Here is a 17,586-nt window from a genome sequence, read left to right as displayed (position 1 = left end):
CGGAATCCGATAATGAATTCTTCGACCAATTCGGACCCCGAGACCTTCCACTGGAGGAGGATTACCCCTATTTTTCCCCCGACAATTCCTACTCCAAATACCCCGACCAGCAAATACAGAGTGGGCTGAGCACCTATTATGGGACACCACGTAATGGCGGGGGTGCTGTGCAATCCTCCCAGAGGAGGCGCCGAGCGGCACGCCGTAGAGCGAAGCGAAAGGAGTGCCTGGACACGCTAACCACTGTCCAAGTTACGCACCCGACCACGTCTGTCCAAGCTCCTCTCCCGACCACGTCTGTCCAAGCTCCTCTCCCGACCACGTCTGTCCAAGCTCCTCTCCCGACCACGTCTGTCCAAGCTCCTCTCCCGACCACATCTGTCCAAGTTACGCACCCGACCACGTCTGTCCAAGCTCCTCTCCCGACCACGTCTGTCCAAGCTCCTCTCCCGACCACGTCTGTCCAAGCTCCTCTCCCGACCACGTCTGTCCAAGCTCCTCTCCCGACCACGTCTGTCCAAGTTCCTCTCCCGACCACGTCTGTCCAAGCTCCTCTCCCGACCACGTCTGTCCAAGCTCCTCGGCCGACCAAGTCTGTCCAAGCTCCTCGGCCGACCACGTCCGTCCAAGCTCCTCACTCGACCTCGACCACGCTTTTCCAAGTACCCAAAGTTACTCGGCCGATCACGCCTTTCCAAGTGCCCGAAGTTACTCGGCCGACCACGCCTGTCCAAGTGTCCGAAGTTACTCGGCCGACCACGCCGTTTCAAGTGCCCCAAGCTCCTGTGCCAAGGCCACGCAAAGTATTTCCGTTGCCACTGAGGTCGCCAGTCGCACCCGTACCGAAGCCACGGACCAGGTTTCTGGTGACGGACGGCCATTCAAGCACCGCTCTCCCAAGCACCGCTCTCCCAAGCACCGCTCTCCCATGCACCGCTCTCTCGAGCACCGCTCTCCCGAGCACCGCTCTCCCGAGCACCGCTCTCCCGAGCACCGCTCTCCCGAGCACCGCTCTCCCGTGCACCGCTCTCCCGTGCACCGCTCTCCCGAGCACCGCTCTCCCGAGCACCGCTCTCCCGAGCACCGCTCTCCCGAGCACCGCTCTCCCGAGCACCGCTCTCCCGAGCACCGCTCTCCCGAGCACCGCTCTCCCGAGCACCGCTCTCCCGAGCACCGCTCTCCCGAGCACCGCTCTCCCGAGCACCGCTCTCCCGAGCACCGCTCTCCCGAGCACCGCTCTCCCGAGCACCGCTCTCCCGAGCACCGCTCTCCCGAGCACCGCTCTCCCGAGCACCGCTCTCCCGAGCACCGCTCTCCCGAGCACCGCTCTCCCGAGCACCGCTCTCCCGAGCACCGCTCTCCCGAGCACCGCTCTCCCGAGCACCGCTCTCCCGAGCACCGCTCTCCCGAGCACCGCTCTCCCGAGCACCGCTCTCCCGAGCACCGCTCTCCCGAGCACCGCTCTCCCGAGCACCGCTCTCCCGAGCACCGCTCTCCCGAGCACCGCTCTCCCGAGCACCGCTCTCCCGAGCACCGCTCTCCCGAGCACCGCTCTCCCGAGCACCGCTCTCCCGAGCACCGCTCTCCCGAGCACCGCTCTCCCGAGCACCGCTCTCCCGAGCACCGCTCTCCCGAGCACCGCTCTCCCGAGCACCGCTCTCCCGAGCACCGCTCTCCCGAGCACCGCTCTCCCGAGCACCGCTCTCCCGAGCACCGCTCTCCCGAGCACCGCTCTCCCGAGCACCGCTCTCCCGAGCACCGCTCTCCCGAGCACCGCTCTCCCGAGCACCGCTCTCCCGAGCACCGCTCTCCCGAGCACCGCTCTCCCGAGCACCGCTCTCCCGAGCACCGCTCTCCCGAGCACCGCTCTCCCGAGCACCGCTCTCCCGAGCACCGCTCTCCCGAGCACCGCTCTCCCGAGCACCGCTCTCCCGAGCACCGCTCTCCCGAGCACCGCTCTCCCGAGCACCGCTCTCCCGAGCACCGCTCTCCCGAGCACCGCTCTCCCGAGCACCGCTCTCCCGAGCACCGCTCTCCCGAGCACCGCTCTCCCGAGCACCGCTCTCCCGAGCACCGCTCTCCCGAGCACCGCTCTCCCGAGCACCGCTCTCCCGAGCACCGCTCTCCCGAGCACCGCTCTCCCGAGCACCGCTCTCCCGAGCACCGCTCTCCCGAGCACCGCTCTCCCGAGCACCGCTCTCCCGAGCACCGCTCTCCCGAGCACCGCTCTCCCGAGCACCGCTCTCCCGAGCACCGCTCTCCCGAGCACCGCTCTCCCGAGCACCGCTCTCCCGAGCACCGCTCTCCCGAGCACCGCTCTCCCGAGCACCGCTCTCCCGAGCACCGCTCTCCCGAGCACCGCTCTCCCAAGCACCGCTCTCCCAAGCTCAAGCTAAGTTGTTTATGTTATGCTACCCCGTTCATTAAATCAAGCATCAAGAGCAACATATCTGCCTCCCCTTTTCCATTTGCTTCGGCGACTCCGCACCTGGGTTCACTTCCCCCCCCCCAATACTGTTACGCGACGCGATCGTAACAGTATTTAAGAGATGGCGGATTGGGACGGGACATCCCGAGAGAGAACAAGATAAGGGTGGGGGGGCTGAAAAGGGCAAAGCACATGTGAAGAAAAAATGACTGAGCCGAGGACAAAGGAAAAATGGCAGCCAAACGGGGTGAAAAAAGCCTTTTTCCCTAGCCTATCTCCTACTAACCAATCCCAAAACTCACCAACATAACAGCTTTGATTGATACCAGGCCTGCAAGAGACAGTGGCCCCCACCTATGCACCCTCTTCGTACAGACTCGTACCTTTTTACAAACAAAGGACACAAGGGGGGTTGCGGGGGCTCCTGGAATGCCCAGGCAAGAGACCTCTCAAGTTATCTCGCACCAAGTAAGAGCAGAGAGAGATAAGGATTTAGAGGCAGAGGAGACAGAAATGGCATTTATCCAAATTATTAATGATATCAAACGAGAAGAAAACAATGCAGAAATGGCATTGATCCAAATTATTAGGTAAATTAGCATGATTTCTATAGGATGGAATAAGATGATGATATGTTTAGTGCACGAAACATGATTCATTGTTTTTCCATCACTAGATGAAATATGCTTTAGCGTGAGTCATATTAATGACTGTTAAAATATCACAGACTGCATTAATATCAAACAATTGATGGCAACCAAATGCCGTTAACCTAGTTCTTTTGAGAACGATTAGTGCTGATAGGACAGCAAAAGGTAGTTAGCTGCCAACCTCTCCACTAGTGACAAAAATTGCTGACCACTGATGTCTGATTATGAATGAGTGTGAGCGTGAATGGTTGTTTGTCTTTTTGTGTTTTTGTGTTTTTGATTGGCCATCCACCAAGATATAATCAATCCGTTAGATATCAAGGTGGAAAAGGATTTAGCAAATTTGAATCAATTTCTGAAACCGCCAATAAGCCGTTTTTAGGGATGGCAGCGAAGGATTGGAAATTTGAAATCAATTTCTGAAATCGCCAATAAGCCTTTTTTGGATGGCAATGAAAAATCAAGGAAAATTGTTTAGTCCAAAGAATTTTTTTTTGATGATGATGCATTGAATTGGAGGAACAAATCTGCAATGCGAAATTTTGAAGCACTGAAATGAAAAAAAATAAATAAAACAGTGCATCATATGAAATTCCAAAGTACCATTGATTTATAGTGATAATGGCATCCAAATTGTCTTAACAGACTGATTGACGGGATTGACAAAAGGTTCCATACTTCGTTATGAAATCATTGCGCCCACATAACGAGGTCAACCGGACAACAAAATATGGAAATCTTATTTAGTAGACTATAGACAAAACCGCCATCATTCACTACACGATTGGAGCTGAATGATGAGTCTAATCTGGCTATCTGCATAAAAGAAAAACTTTAAAGAAACGCACTAATTTTGAGTTAGCAGAAGAAGACTGTGTTTTTCAACAGGAAACATGGAGAAGACGCACGAGCAACCCAAAATGAGAACGTCCGTACAACTGTTGCTGACCAAACAGCAGACATGAAAATAGCTGAAAAGGAGGATGCAGATCCATCTTTGCACTGTAAGGAGGTTCTCTCAGTTGAAACGTTTGAGGAGACAGGTAAGATAAGCTTATTGACTGATTGTAATGGAAAGCATCCAATATTGATTGGAAAGATTATTGCTCGAGGAGCAATGCCATAAACCATAAGGAACTTTCTATATTGGTTTTATTGTCTCCATAAAAGAGTGAAAGCGTTTCAATTGAGAACAAACCTTCTTACAGCTTTTTAAAGTAAACGATTAGAGAGAAAAGAGAGATTGCAATGGATAGATATCTAACTAAATTTTAATTTTATGCCTGACTATTGGAAAATGATGATTAAGAAAGTTTTAAAGGAGATAATTGGCAAACTCCAACAATGGAATGTTACATTTGATAAAAACGACTACTAGTTTGGGATATTTTGAATTTCAAACAATTGAGTTTAATATGCAACACGATACACATTGTTAATTGAATTGGGACTTGATTAGCATGCAATTTATAGGTAATGAATTTTAATTGCCCTAAAGGACAGTTTAGTGGGTTCAATTCTTTTCAGAATTATAAATGTATACATGTGTTTCTGGATATTAATTGATGTGAATGTAACTGTTGCAGAGAGCGGGAAAGCTGTTTTCCTGAGGAGAAAGCAGCCTGGTTCGCTTTTTGTATTTTTCCTATTTTTAGCATGATTAGTTCATTTGTGTAATTGCAGGAAAGGAAAAATCAAATATAGTTATTGATCTTAACAAGGAAGCAGCAATTGCAATAGAATAACAGGTAGTATATCTATTTTTGACTGATAAAGCATTCAGATTTTCACAAGCAAAGTGATGGAATAAGTAAGATTGTTGTGATTTTTGTCCATTTGAGAATTAAGCCCAACCAAGTGGCCGTATGCAGGTGTTGAGCACGCGCTAAAGATGACAGCAGCTAAAGCAGCAGCGCAAACACTTACTGCACAGTATTCACAACAACAAAAACTGAGTCAAAAACAGTATTTATTGATATGCAAAACATTGCATCACAGAAGGTAGAGATGCATCTATACAGAAAGGCACAGAACAGTCTGCAGAAGATCTGTACACAGCTAAAGGCCTATCGAGCCTACCAAAAAAAAAATTCCAAAATTGAGCCATGGATTTAACCATGTCTCAACAGGGGGGATGATGGACATGGTACAGCGTGTGTTCCATGTCCCAGAGGTCTAAATACCTACTTTTAATTTTTTTGTAGGAACTGTTTGATTTGTTGCAGACATGTTGTGCAAGGTAACCTCGGGCCCAAACGAGGACAACGTCCAAAAGAGTGTGGGACTGGTAGAGCAAACAAATGTTCATGGAAGACCATTTCAACATCCTCTATGGCAGTGGTCTCAAACCGGTCCTCAAAGGGCCGCAGTGGGTGCAGGTTTTCATTCCAACTCAACAAGGATACCTTTTGCAAGTGCAATCAGGTAATTAGAGTCAGGTGCTACTTATTTTAAAGACACCTGATTGGTTAAAATGTTGGCACTGGATCGGTTGGAACAAAAACCAGGACCCACTGCGGCCCTATGTGGAACCGGTTTGAGACCACTGCTCTATGGGAAGGTGAAACATGACAAAAGACTAAGGGCGTGTTCGATCTACTCACAGAATGGATGGTAACATGTTTGGAGAAGCTTGTCCAAAGAACATGCAAGCTGCCAGGATCCCCTTTTGTCTACTTTACAGGAGGTGGTGAAGCCAGGTGACTGGATGCTGATCCGAGTCATAAAAAGGAAGTCCTGGTTCTCTCCACGATGGGAAGACCCATTCGTGGCCCAACTCACCAGCCTCCAGTGCTGCAAAGATTGCTGAGAGGTCTACGTGGATTCCCCAATCTCAGGTCAAGGTGGTTCGAAACATAGGGGACTGTGAGTAGACTGCAAGCCGGACGGTACCAAAACCCTTGTCCGTGGAACATCATCAGACGTCTACTCACCTGCCCCGAGCGCCCCGAGCTTAACTTTGACATTTCGTAGACGAGAGGAGTAGTCAAAGATTCAACCAGAAGCTTGCAAGAAGCTTGTGGATGGCTACCAAAAGCACCTAATTGAAGTGAAAATGGCCAAGGAACATGTTACCAAACATAAGCGCTGCTGTATGTATATTTTTGACCCAGCAGATTTGATCACTTTTTTCTGTTCACCCATAATATGGTAATAAAAGAACCAAAATTTGTGAACGTTTTTTTTTTTTTAAAAACCAGTATCTGTTCCAATCACTCTATCAGAGAAAATTCAGAGTTGTAGAAATAACTGGAAACTCAAAATAGCCACGACATTCTTCACAAGTGTATGTAAACCTTTGACCACAACTGTCGGTGGTGAATTAGAACAATCAAAAACATGTTTTTCCAATGTAATATCTTATTTGTAGGTGTTTTATTTCAGGTGGTGGGAACCGTTTATTTGTATTTAGTTATTTTACAGTATAGGGAAAATTGATTTTGATTGGCAGCCCGGTGGGACAAGTTGTTAGCGTGTAGGCCTTACAGCTCTGGGGTCCTGGGTTCAAGTCCAGGTCAGTCCACCTACATTGAGTTTGCATTTTCTCCCGAGGCCTGCGTGAGTTTCCTCCGGGTACTCCGGTTTCCTCCCACTTTCCAAAAACATGCATGAATGGCTTATTGGACACTCTAAATTGCCACTAAGTATTGGATTGGATAACTTTATTCATCCCGTATTGTAGTGAGTTTGCATGGTTGTCCGTCTCCTTGTCCCCTGCGATCGGCTGACCACCTTCCGGAGTCAGCTGGCATAGGCTCCAGCACCCCACGCTACTCTAATGGGGATAAAGCGGTTCAGAAAATTAGATCAGATGTGAGATACTTTGAGACCCTTCGTTTATTTGCAACTCGGTCGTGATATTTTGTTGTACTTTTTGATCCATACTATTATATCTTTTGATACTTAGGTTCTTACGTGTTCTCTTTGTTCAATAAATACCAGTTTTTGAAAAATCGACCAATATGTTCCTGAGTTGTGTAGGCCGCCCATCCAAGGTATATTACTCAGCGGGAATACTAATGTACAAACAAAACTGGCCAAGCCGACGAGTAAACCAAGGAATCTAAAGTACCAGAATGAACACAACAAGAAATACAACCATACAAAGGCAGGAGAACATAGGGGACATGGCAGGCACTCAAGGCAGTTAGCAAGGCAATCGTCGGACGGAAGAAGACTGTTGTCTTTAAAAACGAGGGGCTACTGATGCGCGACAGGTGCGTTGCAAAGCCTTGTCTAAAAACGAGGGGCTACTGATGCGCCACAGGTGCGTTGCACAGCCTTGTCTAAAAACGAGGGGCTACTGATGCACCACAGGTGCATTGCACAGCCTTGTCACTACAGATCCATAACTTGTCGAAAAGTCACTGGATATGTGTGGAGTATAGAATGTATTCTTTTTACTTTCATTCAGTATAGTCACTTGGATAGAATTTTGGAGAGCCTAGTGGAAATTTACATCATGACACCTATGAGTTAGGGGCGTGTCATATACCAAGACACGCCCATTTCTTTGTTCACCTCTTCCCGCCTAAAGTTTGTACCTAGGTCACATGACCCTTTGTTAATAAAACTAGCGTGACTGTTGGGGGTAGCCAGGGATTCGAACTGGTCAGGCTGGGGGATGGACACATCTCCCAGCGCTGGCTACGCTGACCCCTCCTTCAGCTGAAGTCTTTGAAAATCTCATCAAGCCGACTCTGCGTGTGCTACCTCTGATCCGAAGTTATTGAATGTATATGGTTTTAAACCCGACAATATGACACCCCTAATTGTGTGGGTTTTCCCTGGTTACTCCAGTTTTCTCCCAACCTCCCAAAAGATGCATGGTAGACTGGTTGAACACACTAAATTGCCCCTAGGTATGATTGTAAGAATTAATGGTTTTCCGTTTCATTGTTAACTGTGATTGGCTGGCAAAAAATCACGTGTTCCCAGTCCTCTGGCCATAGTTGGCTGGGACAGGTTCCAGCACCACACCTCACCGTTATGATGATAAGCGGTACAGAAAATGAATGAATGAATAACCGGAATCAATAGGTGACCTTAAAACAACAGGAGGTGCCCCAGAATTGTCACAAAATGAAGATTCAGTGACCCAAAATAAACAGTCACTGGAAATACTAAGTTAACAATTAGTTAATAAGTTAACAAGAGGTGACATTGTAATGCCCAAAATTAACAGGAAGTAATCCACGGCAATTTCTAGAACTGAAAAGCATGAACTCTCCTCAGAAACGGGATTATCTAGTCACCGCTCTGTGTGGATGAAAGTTACCGTGTTGAAGCAGTCTGACTGTTTGAGTCGCTCTTGAATCAGGTCAACCAGAAGATCATCGGGAACCTCCTGAATAAACACCCAAAATCGTTTATTTGTGCACACGTACTTGAGGCGTAACCATATACTAAATCGTGTGTGTAACCAGCATATGAATAACCAGAAGTCTTATGGGAGTCTTATGAGTGTTGTCACTTGTTGATTACCTTTGCTAAGTGAACACTATTCTCAGTGGAGAATATAAATTGATACATGTTTAACCCATTTTTAAAATGGTTTTGCTTGTACAGAATATATATATATATATATATATATATATATATATATATATATATATATATATATATATATATATATATATATATAATATCAATCATCCCTTGAATAAAATTGAATGGCTTCAGATATTGTAGAACTGGCAAATATGGTATCATAGTCCAAAGGATAGATATCGTATCGCAACAAATTGGATGATTTTCAGCCATAACACGGACCTGTTGCTTGAGCGCATACTGGCGCGCTTGCTCGCCGAGCTGCGATTGGTTGTCGAGGAGCGTTTCCATGGTCACGTGAACTGCATTGACATCAGCGCACAGCTTCCGGGCCTGTCAGATACACGGGTAGGCAATGAACTTCGGGAACATCCGCACCATGACAGGGAAGACTCTGCTCACCACAGCGGTTTTCCCTACGGCAGGAGGACCCAAAAGGACCACCCTAGGAACTGGACACACATGAACAAGATGAATGAGCCCTTATGGTACCGTAGACAATGGAGTGACTAACCGTGCACACTGCTTTCCTGCAGCAGAAGCAGGAGGTACGCGATGGGGTCTTCGGGCTGCTCCACAGCCAGGCTGGACACCATACTCTTCATATACACACACATGTATAACGGCTACGATGAACTGAACGGATTTGGACTTTTTTTCTGCTCATCTTCCAACAGAGGCGGACGTCCCCACAGCTGTTCCCTAATCTTATTTTTTTCCCGAATTTGTCATTCCTCTTCCTTTGAGGGGCAATGGAAGACCGTGTTTTTCCGCCCCCACTGTAATGGGGATTAGGCAGGTAGTCTAACATGTCTCCCCCAAAGTAATATATGTCGCTATATAACTGTCTCGGTCGGGCTGTATCTAGAAAGGCATTTTTTGTTTACATTGACAATAAAGAAACAGCGGAAAATGAGTGTGTTTTTTCACGAGTGAGAAAATTTGTCGGAGCTGACCTGGACCAGGTGAATGATGTTGTGCTGGTCAGCGTAGATGGCCATCTGAGGGGGGACCCTGAGGGGATGAACACTCTCCATCATCTGCCTCTTGAGAGAGACTTCTAAGGTTGTCAAAAGTATAGAAAAGTATCAAAACATAAAATGTGTATACTCATTTGATATTTGATTGGCAAGGTTTGGAAAAACATAACTGGAATGTTCTGTCCATATTCAATATTTCATTACAAATGGATGGAAAAAATATCAAAACCGTAATCTCGTATTGGGCTACCATATTTAATTGCAAAACGTGGCTGAGGAAAGAGATGTCTGGGGTTCCCTGCTAAAGCTGTTGTCCCGGCAACCCGACCTTGGATAAGGGGGGAAAATAAAGAAGAGGTTTGCATCAGGCACAGGGCTAAGCAGGTGGTTGGATGCACCTATCACCCAATCCAGCACCAGACGGGTCGGGCAACATCAGGTTGCAACAACAGGTGTGACTCACGACCATAAGTGACCTACTTAAGCCACCCAGACCTTTACCGCGTTGCTGGATCGTGTTTATCAGTTCATTAACTACGTTTCTCACCCTACAGATCTTGTACCTTTGCCTTGGATTTTCCCACAGACTTCACGGCTGTTGACCCCCATGCCATGTTCACTGACACTCTTATGCTGCTTCCGTTGTGCCTTTGCTCAGCCAGCAATAAAGAGAAATCATCACGATCAAAACTGTTTTTGTGCCTGCTTTGGGGCCCTTCACTCACAATCATAACAGCATGATCCAACCTGTGAAAGGACAGCTCACTGCGCCCCTGCACCGACTACCGCAGCCTCCACGCCATAACAGTCAGGAACAGGTTTCCTTTGCCTCTCATTGACTCCGCCTTTGCTCTGCTTCAGTCTCGTTTTTTCACCAAAAACCACCTGGTTCACATCCGGGAGGGAGATAAATTGAAGCATGCCTTCACCACCCCCCTGGGCCATTTTGAGTACCAGGTGCTTCAATGACTCTTGGAGAATCGCCTTTACATTAAGGCAGAGAAGTGCAAAATATCTCACAGACCACCATTCTCGGGTTTGTTGTGGCCGACGGGCAACTGCGGATGGATTCTGCGAAGGTGACGGTTGTCGCGGAAGGCAGGAAACAGTCATGCTTTTTGGGGTTTGCAAATTTCTACAGACGGTTCATCAGGGATATAAGCCGCATTGCGTGCCTCACAGTGCTCACATCCACCATGTCCCCGTTCCGTTCCGCAACAGAAATTTCTTTCCTAAAGCTCGTTTTACCTCTGCTCCCGTGCTCATCCATCCAAACCCCAAGTTGCAGTACATTGTGGAAGAGGATGCCTCAGACTTGGGGGTGGGTGCAGTCCTCTCACAGCACAAGGGTGCATTCCTGTGTCTTTTATTCCTATAGGCTGACCCCGGCTGAGCACAATTATGGCATTGGGGATCATGAATTGCTGGCGGTGAAGTCAGCTTTGGAGGAATGGCTGCATCACCTCGAAGGGGCATGTCATCCATTTGTTTTGGACTGATCACAAGAATTTAGGATACCTAAGTAAGCCCAGAGGTTGAACCCCCATCAAGTGAGGTGGGACATGTTTTTAGCAAGTTTGATTTCACGCTGTCCTATGTTCCAGGTTATAAAAATGGGAAACACGATTGTCTAGTGTTTTCCAACCCTCTGACTAGGAGGACGAAAAGGTCAGTCATTGTGAGAGGATGGGCATCCGTTAACAGAACGTATGAAACATAAACAGAAAAAAAGAACTATAGTATTAACATACTCATCACTCATCATTAAACTAAAAAGCATAAAGTACAAAGTAAAGTAAAATGGAATGTATTAAAAATATTAAAATGTAATTTAAAAAAAGATAAAGGGGCTGTAAAACACGAAAAACTAATAATAGTGGACACAGCTACTGCCACTGGCCTCCGCATGACGGCGTCATCTTGAAAAAATAAAAAAATAATAAAAAAATAAACATTCTTTGGACAACGTCGGTGGGCCGGATTAAAACGCCTTGCGCGTGGAATGTAGCCATCCTCCCACAATTACTGACCTTGACTCTGAGGTCCTGGGGCCCCAAGATGCAGAGCCTGATCCCCAAGAAGGTATGCAGAAGAACTCGTATATCTCTGCCTTGGTTCGTTCTAGGGAACCAGAATGGGCCTCTCGTCTGACCTGCCACCAAGGAGTCACCTGCACACTGGCACTGTTACGCCAGGGCTTTTCTTGGCCAACAATGAGGGAGGAGTCCTCCACTAATTCAAGTTCTGGTCTTCTACTGCTGATCAGCAGCCACTCTTGGTCCCACATTGCTGTCGACTTTCTCACCGGTCTCCCAACATTTACAAGGTGATGCTAACAAAAGTCGACCATTTTCCAAGGCTTTATTCCAGGAGACTGCCAACTTACTGGTGCAGCATATCCCCAAATCACCTCCCACGTTTGGTCGTCATTATGCTCAGCTCTGAATCACCCATAGGGAAATGGGCAACGTGAACGCACAAATCAGGAGCTGGAAGAGTGCTCCGTTGCACCACCCAGGCCGTCACCGGACGTTTGGTCGCCGGACGCTTGGGCGCCGGACGTTTGGTCCCCGGACGTTTGGTCCCCGGACGTTTGGTCCCCGGACGTTTGGTCCCCGGACGTTTGGTCGCCCGGGTGAATATAATCTTGAAAGCTAAACAGTAGATATTTAGATATTAAACTTCTCTAATGAATATAATTTTGACACACTCTGTCATGTTGTCAAACATCCGGTGACCAAACGTCAGGGCGACCAAACGTCCGGGCGACCAAACGTCCGGCGACCAAACGTCCGGCGACCAAATGTCCGGCGACCAAACGTCCGAGTACCCTACTAACCCCCTATGTTCCCGTCTCTGGAGGTAAATATTACTGTGTCATCCATGTACACCTTACCAAATGTTCTTGTCCTTGGGATCAAGCCGCCCAGACTGCGCTGCAATGCTCCTCCACGTGCACCCATAGACAGGCCAATGGCCACCCCACCTGTACACTGGTCTATCTCGTTGGCCAGAAGGTCTGCCTGTCCTCCTGAGATCGAACGGGTGGTAAACCCTTCCGGTAGTCCTCTGCATCCATCCCACATTCTACGTGTCACAGATCAATCAGGCTGGTCGACAATGTTCCCTCTTAAGCTGCGCGTGTGAGCTATTGCGCACTACTCTCATCTTCTCCGCGCACAGCAATCATATGGAGCGCACAAAATACAATGCAACTTCAGGTGGGACGACCTGGATTGGAACCCAGGATCCCAGAGCTGTGAGGGCGACGCGCGAACCACTCATTCGCCGTGGTGTGAGGTGTGATAATGGTGTGTGCCCATAGCGAGCAATGATGATGTTGCTCACACTGGTACTCAGTGTGCTCAGGGATGTTGTCTTTCTACCCAGACAGACAAAAAGTTAAAGGGAACATTGCTGGTCGAGACGGGCCCATTGGCCGTTTGTATACAGTGGTACCTTGAGATATGAGCTTAAATTTCGGGACTAAGCTCGATGTCGATTCACCCGTATCTCAAATCAACGTTTGCCATAGAAATGAACTATCGTTAAAACCCTCTGAAAAAAATACACAAAAAACAGGTAGGAATGGAAAAACAGAGCGGAGAACAAATAACTAGTGGTTATGATGTTTAACAGTACTAAAACACCTGGGCCTTCAGTCGTGCTACGTGTGAATCAATCCAACGCTCAATAAGTATTTTATGTCTATAAAACCTTTACTGCAGCTACAGCTGCGACACAAAAATAATTAATAATAACCTCAAAAATGTAAATATTATTTTGGAAAATAGACATTTTACTCAACTATTTTTTTTTTTATTTATACACAAAATCCATCCTCTTTTCTTTCCTCAAGAAGATTTGAATTACTTATTCTCTTGTACTTATACTTATTACTCATTACTTATTCGTACAAATTACATGTGCGTTTCAGGTCCATCAAGAAGTTCTTTTCTATCACAATCAAAGCTAATGCTGACAGTTGAGTCTGCCCTGTTGTATTTCTGGCATAAGTATTGATTATATTTAGGGCTGAAAATGTCCGTTTGTCAGAAGCAGTGGACACGGGGATGGGCATTGCCAAACACACTGTGTACAGCTGCCCATTGTTCTTACTGAGATTTTTCTGCTGAAGGAAGTCAAGGAGATCAGTGAGAGATTTTCCTGTAAGATCATCCATGGCATACATTACAATCAGTTCTGTTCTTAGCCAAGGCAGATCAAAAAGTGTTTTGTGGCTCTGCGTTATGGTGGAGAAGGCTGCATGTGGGAAAGTTTTTTGGTATTCCCGAAACATCTGCGAGTCGAGGAGGGAGAGAAACATCAGGCTTTCGTGGTCTTGAAATCTGGTTCGCGTCGGGCAAATAATATTGTTCAGAATCCTGTCGTGAAGTTGTTATATATATATGTTGTTATATATATATATATGCGCGAGAATCTTGCGCTTGACCTCTTCGTGCACTTGGAGCACCCGCACTGTGTTCGGTGGTCTCATAGATTTCCTCATATTGGCTCCTCTCGCGTTCAACTGTGTCACAAAACTCCTTAACTCTTGCAAGACAAAACTGTACATGCAGTTTGTTGTTCTGTAGAATTGATAAAGCACGTCTGAATGATTAAAAATTCCATTAAATGTGTGAAGCAAAAAACAAAATTCAAAATCATCCAAATGTACTTTAAATCCATCAGTACCCCGCATAGACTACACATCGTACTCGTCATGATGCTCCAGGATGTGATGAAACAGTTCCTTTAGAGCAGCTCTCTTCTCAAATAACTTTTTGAGCACTCTGGATGTGTACTGCCACCGTGTTGTTGTCACGCGAGGCAGACACCGCTGGCAGATTTCGTCCAGAGGCTGTGTGCGTCGAGGTGATCTCGGGAAAAAATGCAGCAAAGCCATTCAGGTGAGCAAAAAATATCTTGCATTCTTAATGCTTTGAGGCACCCTGAGTCAGTACTAAATTGAGCCGATGTGCATAGCAGTGTATGAATAAAGCTAACGGTGCTCTCTCCTTAAATTTAGCATGCACCCCATTTAATCCAGAAGACATGACCGCTGCACCGTCATAACACTGTGAGAGAACTTTACCCAGACATTCATTTTCCACCAAAAATTGGATGATGAGACCTCAATGTCATCGGCTCGCTTCCGACTGGTAACATTTTCAAATCTGACGAACCGCTCCTTGACACCTTGACGTCACGCGGAACCAGTGCAAAATATGCTGCAATGCTCACGTCTGTCATCTCGTCCACCATTACAGAAACAAACAGTACTTTTTTATTTTCCTTCTGATCTCTTCATCCATCACTTCAGCAGTAGCAGTAATCAGGTCGATTTGTATTTTACCCGAGGTTCCACTAAACGGACAGGCAGTGGACATGTAAATCTGTGTTTTTCTCAGCAATGAGAGAAAGAAGGTTCACATAATTTACTTTGTTTGGGGATGCAGCGCTTTCATCGTGACTCCGAAATAAAACACTGTCTATCAAACTTTTTAAGATTTCCCAATTTTTCTTTACCTTTTCGTTGTGGCACTCCGTTTCCCTGCGCACTGGCTCGTTGAATTGTACCTCCACTCGGGATTCTCCAAAAGTCTTGGAGCGCACCGTTGCTTGTAAGTGTCCAGCAGAGCTTTGGTGTCTCATTGCTGCTTTAGTAAAACAAGTCAAATTTGCAAATCCAGTGTTGTCTTGACGCTCTGATCTATGTCCCCTTATGAGGTCATTATCAGTGATGCAATTTATTTAATTAAATGTCAATAATTAAATAAGATGTCTGCCTGCAGTGATTGATAATTATATCGGAAGGTAATTATTAATGAACCTATCACTTAATAATGTCCATTTTTTTTTTAAAAGCCCGTCTGGAAAATGGCTTTGCCAGCAAATCTGCAACCAAATCAATTTGTTTTCCTCCGTCTGCCAGAGTGGGTTGAGTTTGCGAGCTCTGGCTGGGTCACTTTGGATTTGGTCCGCCTACTCTATCACAGGCCAATCATAGTTGGTGAAAGCGTTGACGTTTCCCTACGACTGCGAGAAGGCAATGATGTATCCCTACGCCTGCGAGAAAGCCTTGGTGTCACCAAATCGAATTCTGATTCTGGTCTGGTTAAGCAACAGTCTTATCGATGCATGTTTAATGCAGCAGAGCCTGCAGAACTGATTGTGAGGGCCTTGAAGCAGATTTCTGACCCTGGTAACAAATAATGGCTGAAATCTGATTGGTTAAATGATTCAATATGAAAACACACATCTGAAAGCAGTGCAACCAGGGGGAAAGAAATGAAAGGAAGGGAACAGACAATTTGGACCGGGGACCAAGTTGTACACATTAGTGTTTGGCAGTGATCATCCCACTGTGTCCACTGCTTCTGTCGAACGGATATTTTTAGCCCTAAATAGAATCAAGATTTATGCCAGTAGTACAACAGCACAGACTCGACTTTCAGCATCAACTTGGCGATAGAAAAAAACTTCTTGATGGACCGCTCATGTAATCTGTAGGACAGAGTAATTGAAATCTTCTGAGGAAAGAATGTAGGATGGATTCTGTGTATAAATAAAAATATTTTTTGTTGATTAAAATGTGTCTATTTTCTGAAATATTACTTAAATTTTTGAGGTTACTATTGATTCTTTTTATGTGTCGCAGCTGTAGCTGCAGTAAAGGTTTTATAGACATAATATACTTATTGAGGGTTGGATTGATTCACACGTAGCACTACTCAAGGCCCGGTTGTAAAATGAATGGCCCGCCAATACTGCATTGTAATCCAAATATATTTAAGAGAGTGTAAAACTAAATCTTTAATTAGGTCTTTTACACTGTGTATGAATTTTCCTCACATGGCTGAAAATCATCTCGCTGTTGTCATAGAGAGAGAGTGAGGAAGGCAGAGCAGAACTTTTTAAATCTATTTCATCAATGGAAAGCGGTCTATCCCAAATGCACTCAAATTTGAATATGAGTGGCCAAAAGGACTCTGAATTTATTGGTCGTCCATCTTGGCTTTTCTGTGGGATAAGAGCATCATGTCTCAACTGGTTATCTTCGCACTAGTTCTTTAATTTCCCCAGATCGAGGTGCGTTGCAAACCTCTAAACCAATTTAGCAATGTGGCTATAATTTACATACATGCCTTCTTGAGTCAAACACCACCAAATCCTCGAGAACAGCATAAAACATTTTTTACCAACAATTTCTTTAGCAGCCATTCCATTTCTGGAATCACATCACCAACCTTACATTCTCTGTTTGGAAGAGTACGTTGTATGAATTGATTTGGGGTAAAATGAAGATGAAGAAGTGGAGTGTGAGGAGAATAGAGGATCCTGTAGCCGCTACTGGATCCTCTGATTCTCCTCACACTCCACTTCTTCATCTTCATTTTACCCCAAATCAATTCAAACAACGTACTCTTCAACAGAAGAATGCAAGGTTAGAAATAATTTCCTTTTTAGAGGAAATGGAGTCAGAATATGGGGATGTGCTCTATTTCACTGAGGTACGTTGGCTCAGCAGAGGAAACGTGTTGAAGATATTTTTTGAGTTGAGAGCAGAAGTAAAAGACTATATGAAGATAGACGGGGTTGCTTTTCCTGTGGTAAGTGATCCCAAATGGCCCATGGGCTACAGTGTAGCCTATCATTGATTGATTTGACTTGACATGGCCTTTCAACATTTGCGTGTCTGGAAAGCAGCTTTTGAGAGCCTCAAATTATGTCAGAGTTATTTCTAAAACTTTTAGCAGGTAGCCATCGTGTTAGGCAATGTTTGAGGAATTGCCGCCGGATTGCCGCCGTATACCAAAGCGCGTGCACATGTCATGCTTGAAGCAACGAGTGATTGGGGACCAGAATTACAGCAAAAACTAACTTTTAGAAAATACAAATTTCCCATAAAAGAGTTTTTCTATCTACACAATTTGAAACGTTCAAAAACCGTATAAAATACGGGAAAACTATAAAT

At 46.0% G+C, this 17,586-nt stretch overlaps 1 protein-coding gene across 4 annotated transcripts in view; it reads right to left on the bottom strand.

Annotated features, from left to right (window-relative positions):
- ak8 (adenylate kinase 8) overlaps positions 1 to 17,586 on the bottom strand; it is a 62,892-nt gene that overhangs the window by 45,051 nt on the left and 255 nt on the right. For 3 of the 4 annotated variants that reach the window (XM_077715333.1, XM_077715334.1, XM_077715335.1), the window contains exons 2-6: positions 9,585 to 9,688; positions 9,143 to 9,227; positions 9,031 to 9,080; positions 8,851 to 8,961; positions 8,357 to 8,425 (exon numbers count right to left, since the gene is read on the bottom strand). In XM_077715333.1, coding sequence (XP_077571459.1) covers positions 8,357 to 8,425; positions 8,851 to 8,961; positions 9,031 to 9,080; positions 9,143 to 9,227; positions 9,585 to 9,668 — 399 coding nt within the window. In that variant the 5' untranslated portion in view covers positions 9,669 to 9,688. The remainder of the gene's footprint in view (positions 1 to 8,356; positions 8,426 to 8,850; positions 8,962 to 9,030; positions 9,081 to 9,142; positions 9,228 to 9,584; positions 9,689 to 17,586) is intronic. The other variant, XM_077715336.1, reaches the window with a different exon arrangement.

This window comes from Stigmatopora nigra, chromosome 4, assembly GCF_051989575.1.
Source record: "Stigmatopora nigra isolate UIUO_SnigA chromosome 4, RoL_Snig_1.1, whole genome shotgun sequence".
NCBI classification, from domain to species: Eukaryota; Metazoa; Chordata; class Actinopteri; order Syngnathiformes; family Syngnathidae; genus Stigmatopora; species Stigmatopora nigra.
The sequence above is the reverse complement of the archived record's forward strand: the minus strand, read 5'-3'. Positions and strand labels throughout refer to the sequence as shown.